Here is a 9,244-nt window from a genome sequence, read left to right as displayed (position 1 = left end):
GAAGAGCTCCTTACAAGGCTGTCGTGTTGTCCTAAGATTTTCTCTGTGCGTCTCTCACCTCTCCAAACGTCAGAGCGTCATGGCGCGTCAGGGCGCAATCTGGCGCTGTCCTTGGTTCTGATTAAAGACCTATGTGGGAGGGGGGATCCTGCTAGAGTGGCCCAGTGTGCGTGATTATCTAAGGTTTCACGCTATGTAGTGCCATATAGGGTGCACTATCCCAGAAAAGCTCAGGAACAGATGTGGGGGTAGGCAGGCTCTCAGATCTTTTGCTGCTAATTATTGAGGAGATCATCCCGGTTGACCCAAACCAGGTCATTGATATTTACAAACACATGGCCAAAAGAATAATATTCTGGTCCCACCACCCTGACTAAGCTGTTCTATATAGGCCACAGCTCATTCTCTTTAAAATCACGTGTGTGTGTGTGTGTGTGTGTTTAAATGTTTAAGTGCATAGCTCCCCATGTGTTTTATATTAATCTTAACTAGGGTTTGGAACTGTTTTAGCAAAAATGCTTTGCATGATTTTCTGTCTAGACTGTATCAAAACTATTGAAACTGTGTGTATTTCATTTGTTTTACATGTAATCCAAGTGTTGTTGAATTGATTGTGTAAATACATTTTACTGAGCATGTTGCTTTACTCAGTGGATCAGATCAATAACTCATAAGCGAAACATTGTGAAAAGACAAACGTCTCTTTCCTTCCAGCTACAACCCAATTTTAACCAAATCGAGCCCCCCGAGCTGGACAAATAACATTTCTATTTATCTACAGCCGAAAAGAGATACTACAAAAATATTCAATAACTCCTCTGTTATGAAGTGTATTGTCCCCAAAATCACATCAATCAGTGTTCTCGATGGTGAGGGTATGTGGTGATTTTGCATTAATCAATGAATCATTCGCTGTAAAAATAATACAACAAACATAGCCTAAGTAGCGAGGAGAGAGTTAAAATGGAAGTAGACCAGCTAATGATACAGGAATGAGGCAGGTGCTGTTGTGTACTGTTTGCGTCTTTTACTGTATAAATGTGTGGCATGTCTCTGATTGAGATTGGAATACGTGTGAACCATCTGTAAATAGAGCAATATCGCCCCCTCCTGATTATGTCCAGTCAATCAAAAGTAGTGGGCATGTGGATGACTGAGGCCCATAAAATCCATGTGTTTTGCAGAAACTGGCTCCATTCCTTTACTGTTTGGGGTCCTGCAGACTGCTATATGAGTAAAAATGCTCATAATTGTTTTAAAATCTAGTTAGGCCATTTAGGTATATATTTTCTTCTCACCTTATTACAGTACAACCCAATAGGTTTCTTTGAAGTGGTGTACCCTTCAGTTACAGGTTTGTTGGGGGTGACAAAATGCAGAATTCCCTTAAAGCATTGTTATTACAACAAATAAGGAAATATTTCATGTTTAATATGTTATAAGGGCTATGCATGGACAGATATTTATTTATTTTCTTTGTTTTTGCCAAAAAGTAATTCACGGACAAATTCACAGTATGTTAACCTACATGGTGATCATGGTCATTTAGTCTGATAAGTCCCAATAGACTTATTGGGGATTTGGGAGTGCTGCTTAAAACCTAAGTAGATAAAGAGCATGTGATACATGCAACACAATATCCAGAAGAAAATACAAGCAGAGAAAGTAGCATTGGTACAGAAATTAATAATGGTACTGATAATTATAGTAATATTAATAATATTAATGATAGAACTAGTAATAATTGTAGTAGCAGATATTGTGTAGGAACTGGAGGGCAGCAGGTGACTTGCAGCCCCAGATCCAGACTCCAGAACCAGGAACACCTGCAGAAAGTGATAGGAGGAAAGAGGAGAGGGAAGAGAACGCACACAACTGTGGGAGAGGGAAAAGTCAAATTAGTAACATGCATTAATTGGATAAGGTTGCACACAGAAGGAAAGAGAGAGGAGCTCAGTGCATCATCGGAAGCACCCCTGCAGTCTAGGCCTTAAGTAGGATGGTTCAGAACTCACCTGAGCCAGCCCTAACTATGACCTTTGTCAATGAGGAAAGTCTTAAGCCTACTCTTAAATGTGGAGATGGTGTCTGCCTCCTGAACCCAAACTGGGACCTGATTCCACAGGAGAGGAGCTTGATAGCTTCACGCTCTGGCTCCCATTCTACTTTTGGAGACTCTAGGAATCACAAATAACCCTGCATTCTGGGAGCGCAGTGATGTGGTGGGGCAATAAGGTAGTATGAGCTTTTTAGGATAAGATGGTACCTGACCATTAAGAGCTTTGTTGGTGGGCAGAAGGATTGTAAACTCTATTCTGGATTTTAAAGGAAGCCAATGCAGAGATGCTAATACAGGAGAAAGATGATCTCTTTTCCTGGTTCTTGTCAGAACACGTGCTGCAGCATTCTGAAACAGATGAAGAGTCTTAAGGGACTTATTCAAGTAGCCTGATATGATAGAATTGCAGTAATTCAGCCTACAAGTATCAAATGTGTGGACTAATTTTTCTGCATCATTTTGAGACAGGATGTTGCTGATTGTTGCAATATTACGCAGTTGAAAAAAGGTGGGTCCTCGAAGTTTATTTCACATGAGAGTGGTCTTACAATTCAGTTGGTATAATTATCTTGCAGAAACAAGATTTTTTTTTTAGGAGTGGTGTCATTGCAATTACTCAAAAACCCAAAATGTATTAAAGTGCTAAATGTATCAATCCTGTGTGCATGGAAAAATAACCTCAACTGTCCTGGCACTGAACCCTAAACTGCTCTGCACAGGTGGTTATGATCACACCACACTGCATTCCTCTGTTTTGAAGTAATAACATGTTATAGAAATCATGAGGCAGAGCAGTTGCAGTACAATCAGGCTTGGCGCTTGATCAGTTTTTATGTCTGTGTCTAGGGATCCCAATCTGATGATGAGGGGATTTTTTTAATACATCATACTTGGAGAAAATGAAAATTGTCTGACTCTGTGATAAATGATTTTTGTCCAGTTATTGACACTTTAAACCAGAAAATCATATCATTAAAGTAAAGTTACAATGACTCAGCAACAACAGTAAGATCTTTCACTCAGGTACAAGTAGCAATACCACAGAATAGAAATATGAATGTGTTTACATATTGAGTTTGTATATGTGTTTTCCAGCCTTTGCTCCTAAACAATGAAACCTCTGGGATTCTCTCCAAACTCAGAACCCACCCACACACATTTATTTAACTGCAGTGAAGGTCTTAGATGATTTTGTCAAACTCTAAAAGCTTTCATGAGTTGATTTATGGTCTCTCTCTATTGTGGATTTTGCTATCCATTACTTTTAATGTACTTCCTATTGATCTCACTTTACCGTGGCTATGTGTCAGTAGCCTACCTGGCTGTATGGCACACATGAAATGGGGTGTATGGAGGTTAAGATGAGCGCTCAAGGTTGATCACAATTTCAGACCCTATCACTAATGTCTTTCCCATAGATCTAAATGCAGATGTCCCTTTAGTCACAGCTCAAATAGAAACACTAGCCACTCCAACAGCCTTTGTGACTGAAGCTCCTGCCATCTGTGCCCCAACAATGAATGCTCTTTTGAGGTCACTCAGATCTTTTCTTGCTATCTTGATTCAAAATCATATCTAAGCTCAAATGGATTCATGAGATGAGAGTGTAATGTCAACATGTTAAGGTTCATTTTCTAGAAACAGTTTTCCTATATTCATCATGCTACAGTGTATAGATTCATTTGACAAGACAGGCAGAATCATGTGGGCGAAATTATGTATCATCCGACAGTTGAATGAAAAGGAAACCAAATCTTTGTTTTTTATCCAGGAAGTCAGCAAGACATGACCTCCATCCATATTGAAGTGTTTTGTCCCTGATCCTTTTTCTATTTATGGGGAATCAAAATAAAGGAAAAGAACATCTGAACCATGCATGTAAGGTTCCTTTTGTTGGGCTTTTCTACCACATTTATTCTGTGGAAATCACCATGTAAGATTCCTGACACTTTTGGAGGATATCTTCACATGGGAGCTGATAAGCTCAAAAATTTACAGAGTGAGAATGATAGTTACTGAATCCATGTTGCATTTACCCACCTAGCCTTCTAAAATCTCTCTGATTAAAATGTCACTTTTCCAAAACTGGTCTGGTTCACATGGAACTGATTGTTACCATTTCCCTATGCTACGTCTGGCACATATAAAAATTGAACTCAGTGTGCTAATAGAAAAAGAAGTCAGATCACAGTACCCGCCGTGAGATTCTAGCTCTTATAAGAAGTAAGCAGTAGTATTACCTCTTTTTATATGTATTCAATCCAGTGGAAGGTGTATTCAGTTCCTTTACTCCAGTAAAAGTAGCAATACCAAAGAGTAAAATTTCTCAGTACTTAAATTCCCTTTAGTATTAAAAGTAAAGGTACTTATCATGCAATCATTTAAATTCTTACAAATTCTATTGTTACTTAAACATTGACATATCAGCAACATTGTAATGTTACATCTGCTTGAGGTGGAACTAAGTGAAAGTATTTTATACTGTAATTTTATGTTATTGAAGACTTTTATCAGCAAATTAATTATTCAATTTCAATCATTTCAATTGAATGTAGTTCAAGTACAACATTTTCCTGAAATGTAGCAAAGTAGAAGTAAAAGGTATCATACAGTGGAAGTACTCAAGTTAAGTTCAAGTACCTTTAAACTGTACTTAAGTAAAGTTAATATATAGCCTTCTGTTACATTCCATCGTTGATAAAGTCCAAACTTCTGTGTTGAGTATCTTAAAAAGGCTGTTGTGTTAGGCGTTCTGCTGACATGTTGACATTACACTCTCATTTCATGAATCCAAACATATGAATGTTTGCAGGTAAAAAAGAACCCATGTATTTCAGTAAGTTGCATGATAATCACTCCACCTTACTTAACAACCAGGTATTTCAAAGGTACCTACAGACAACAAGAAACACAAAGATCACCACAGTGTACTACACAGTCAGTGCTCAATACAAAACCCAAAGTTCGATCACCAATGAATGAGTCCTCAGTTCAAATCTCCACAAGAGTTTATATATTTCAACAAAAGCTTCCTCTTCTGGATCCCAGCATGCAAACAAAAAATACTCAGGTAGCCTGCAAAAATAAAAGGGACACCTCTTGCTCTCTACTCTGGTAAGCAGCACCCCACTGGCTATTGCTCAGGACGGACTGGGCCTCTTCCACTGGTGAGTTTGTTTTGAAATTCTGCCACAGACTGCTGTGTGTGTGTGTGTGTGTGTGTGTGTGTGTGTGTGTGTGTGTGTGTGTGTGTATGAAGCGGTGGAGTGGTATTCATGCAACCTACAAAATCTGTAGACAAATTGATTTGCACAGGAGAGGATACAAATCACTCTCTGAACAACTCCCCACGTTCGCTTCCAGTGCTGATCTATGTGTCACCAAAGGTTGGTGCAATATCTCCCAGTCAAACTGCTTGGTAGTCATATCACAGCTGCTGGAGCCACCAGCTTGCACACATACCAGAGAACAGATGGAGTTGTTATAACTGTATTGAATGAACCCTGCAGTCACATCTATCATTCAAAGTCTAATAGCCAATAGAAATCTACTGAATACAGTCGTTTAAGGTGTTTCAAAATGACGGTGAGGGATTAAGGAATACATTGATAGAAGAGCGTCTTCGTCCCAAATCAAACATCTACTGCAATTTGGCTGGTATCTGTCTTTCTTATCAGCCTCATTTCCAAGTCTTGCAGACACACCCCTCATATAGAAACTCCAGCATTCCACAGCTGTCACGCTTTTGAAGACGGCAGAGCACAAAGGCCACCTGGAATTAGGTCAAAGATCCTAACACCTTCATTGTAAACGGGGCAGAGAATACAAAACTGTATTCTGGCCTATCCTTATACTAAAGTAATGAAGTTGTGAGAAAAATGGTTTATCACTTCAGAGTTTTCAGTTAACAGCATTATTTTTGATTGCATTTTAATCCATTCTCCTCAAAACTTAGTTTCATACTGTCACAAATTTGGAGCAAAGCAAAGAACAGCAACAGAAGCCAAGGACATGTCTGTCACGTTTTTGTAAAATGAATTTCAAAACACATTCAGCCAAGTGTCTTTTTCATATTATTCAATTCTAGCAGACCATGACCATAACACTTCTTGATGAGATTTTTGAAAGGGATTCAAAAACTGCAACTGGTGGCACTGAACACACTGAAACCCTGCAAAATAAAGCAAAAGCTAGAATACAGAAGACATACTGTACTTTATTAATCCGACTAGGGCAAATTCAATGTGCATTAAAAAAAAGCAGCATGACAAAAAAAGGCGACACCACAGGGGGCTTGACCAAGCATCCATATGTGACGAGTTGGGAGTGAGAATGTGTTGCAAGATACAGTCATTTAAATGAGTAGTTTGACATTCTCTTTCTTGCTGGATGTTTGATGAGAAGATCAATACCACTCTCATGTCTGTATATGTCTAAATATACTAAAGCTACAGGCTATAGCCAGCAGCTTGTTAGCTTAGCTTAGCATAAAGACTGGAAATCGGGGAAAGCTGCAAGCCTGGCTCTGTCCAAATCTTCATACCAGCACTTCTGGTTTGTTTAATCTGTACAAAAAGTATAAAAATGACATTCACAAATTGTGGTTTCAAGAGGGGTTATGGGAGCTTTATAGGGAAAGACCCATCTAGTCTTGCATTGTGGGTAATATAGGTGTCAAGTTTTGAAGGAAGAAGAATGCATGGAATAAAAAAGTTGACCTCTGATTCTGCTACATCGATTTTAAGACTTTTTTCAAAAACTCTTCCTTGTGAGTCTGACAGTGATATAGGAGTGCAATGCTGGAGTACTATCAACTAAGAAAACATTTAATTGTAAACCTAAAATAAACATAAAATTGACTATTCATTACCTATCTACTGTACTATGATAGCTTTGCCACCTGTTTCCATTATGATGCTATCAAGATTATACATTTAAATCTTCATTGATTTTTATCTCATTTTTAGCACATTTTAAAGAATGACATTTGAAACAGTGTCAGAATCAAGGACAAAATCCTTCCACCAACAGGATTAAGTCACGTTATGTCAGAGGACGGTACTTCATTATGTTTACACTCACAGTGGAATTTGTTGGCTCCTGCAACATGACGCTGCTGACGCCAGCTGGATACACGGCACCATAGCAGCACAACAACAGAATAAAACTTTAACCAAAGTACAATCACCTGAAAGGGAGCGCAATCATTACTTAAACTCAGTGTGTGTGTAATAATATTATACATACAACCTGTACTTGGTTACAAGTTTAACATTGAAATAGATGATCTGTAAAAAATGGTTTCACTAGTTCATGGAACTGTCTGGAGAGTGCGAGGGAGTGCAAGTCAGTCTTGAACTTGAGCTTTGTGGTCTGTGATGAGATCAAAACAGTCTGCAGAGTGAGGGCATGTTGAGTAACTTTTCTTACACTACATAGTGTGGGTTTCATTGCAATAGAGTTTAGTTTTGATGGTTTGTGTTGAATTTTTGGTAAAATAATTTAAATAGACAGCACACATAAACAGTAGACATTTATTGATAGGTGACATATAAACAGTGTTCACTGACTTAAGTTCTCCAAACGCTCTTCATTCTACATTGAGATGCAGAGTTAATACACATGCAGATACACATTTAAAAACCCGGTGAAAGCCTGACAGTTTAGAAACTGTCTCATACAGTGGAGCACTTTCATACAGAGGAGCCTCCACACACAGGCTCGGCTGTTCCTCGGAGGCTGCTCGGCTCCAAATATACAGTTCAAAAAAGCCTCCAGCACAAGTTCTCCTTGTCCTCCTCCAACCCGGGAGTCCAGAAATGCAACCTTTAGTATACAAAAGAGTCTTCTTAGATTGCTAATATTAATGAGTAACAATATCCTGTATGCCATGGATAGAGGAATAAATGATAACTGGTGATTATGTGGGGGGAAAAAAGCAGTAAACAAATCAGAAACAGTATGACACAACGATACAGCATACTGAAACAGCATTCTGTAGCTGCTGGTCTCGTAATATTGCATATTTCTACACATTTAATGATTTATTTTATGTGACAAGAGTTCCCCAAAGAGAACACGGAGTGTAGTGTCTTCACACAGTCCTTTTCCAATCATTTTTCAGTGTCTAAGTGCCTCCCACGCAGACCAGCCAACTGATTAACTGTCATTGCTGGCCGCCAGCTGTAGTCACAGCTTTTTCCAGCATAGCAGCAATTTATTTTGCGCTGTGCAGGCAATAGTGCTAAGTGAAAGGTTACAAGTAGATGTGGCTCCATGCCATTTGGAAAAAACGTGCCTTTGCCAACACAGAACCAGCTGAACGCTCATCTCCAAACTTTGTGTTTACCATAAATCCAGGACAGCATCTTCTTTGTTATGAAGCTTCCTCCAAGTTTCAGACAAGGCTGCACTTTAAAAGGAAGGTGCATACTCCTGTGCTCCTTTGTGATCTAACACTGCTTTTACCCAGATATATCCTTCCTTTGAACAGGCCTCAGTCATGTCCAACATAGAGGGACCTCCTATAGCATGCTGCCGTCACTGTGAGACAAAAGGCAGCAGCTGTCACACAAAGGACAAAATCCCTCATGTTTATACAATTCCCAGACTTGTGGTTGCACACGTACTCATACACACACACACGCTCCTCATACAGCATTGGTATGTGGTTGCTCTGTTGAGTCTGCTTTTAAGGGTGTGTGTGTTGCACTGGTGTCCATCATACTGAGCTTCTCTGTCCCGTTCCTTGGTTCTTCCCTCCGTCTTCTCCTCTGCCAACACGATCTGCACCTACGACTGACAAAGAATACAAAAACATGTTATACACACAGGATTGCATTTCATGCAGCAGTAACAGCAAAAGCAGTTCTATAATCACCTTAGTTTTTAAATGAACAGCCTTCTTACAGGACTCCCTTGTAAAAGAGACTGTGTCTCAATGAGACATTTCCTGTTTAAATAAACAGGAACTGTTTATATACATATAAATATATATATATACATATAGATATAGCTAAGCTAAGCTTGAAACAGGGGAAAACAGTTAGCCTTACTCTTTCCAAAGGTAAGAAAATACACCTACCAGCTCCTCTAACACTCACTAATTAGCATGTCATACCTCGTTTGTTTCATGCATACAAAAAATATACTATAAAAATGACCTTAGCTTTATTACCCCCCCCC

The 9,244-nt window shown here is 39.0% G+C and overlaps 1 protein-coding gene across 2 annotated transcripts in view; it reads right to left on the bottom strand.

The window, feature by feature from the left end:
• Positions 1-7,579: 7,579 nt before the first annotated feature.
• Positions 7,580-9,244, bottom strand: part of btc (betacellulin, epidermal growth factor family member) — a 6,463-nt gene continuing 4,798 nt past the window's right edge. For both annotated transcript variants that reach the window (XM_046067476.1, XM_046067475.1), the window contains exon 5: positions 7,580-8,857. In XM_046067476.1, the coding sequence (XP_045923432.1) occupies positions 8,710-8,857 (148 nt within the window). In that variant the 3' untranslated portion in view covers positions 7,580-8,709. The remainder of the gene's footprint in view (positions 8,858-9,244) is intronic.

The sequence above is a fragment of the Micropterus dolomieu genome, linkage group LG13 (assembly GCF_021292245.1).
Source record: "Micropterus dolomieu isolate WLL.071019.BEF.003 ecotype Adirondacks linkage group LG13, ASM2129224v1, whole genome shotgun sequence".
NCBI lineage: Eukaryota > Metazoa > Chordata > Actinopteri > Centrarchiformes > Centrarchidae > Micropterus > Micropterus dolomieu.
The sequence above is the reverse complement of the archived record's forward strand: the minus strand, read 5'-3'. Positions and strand labels throughout refer to the sequence as shown.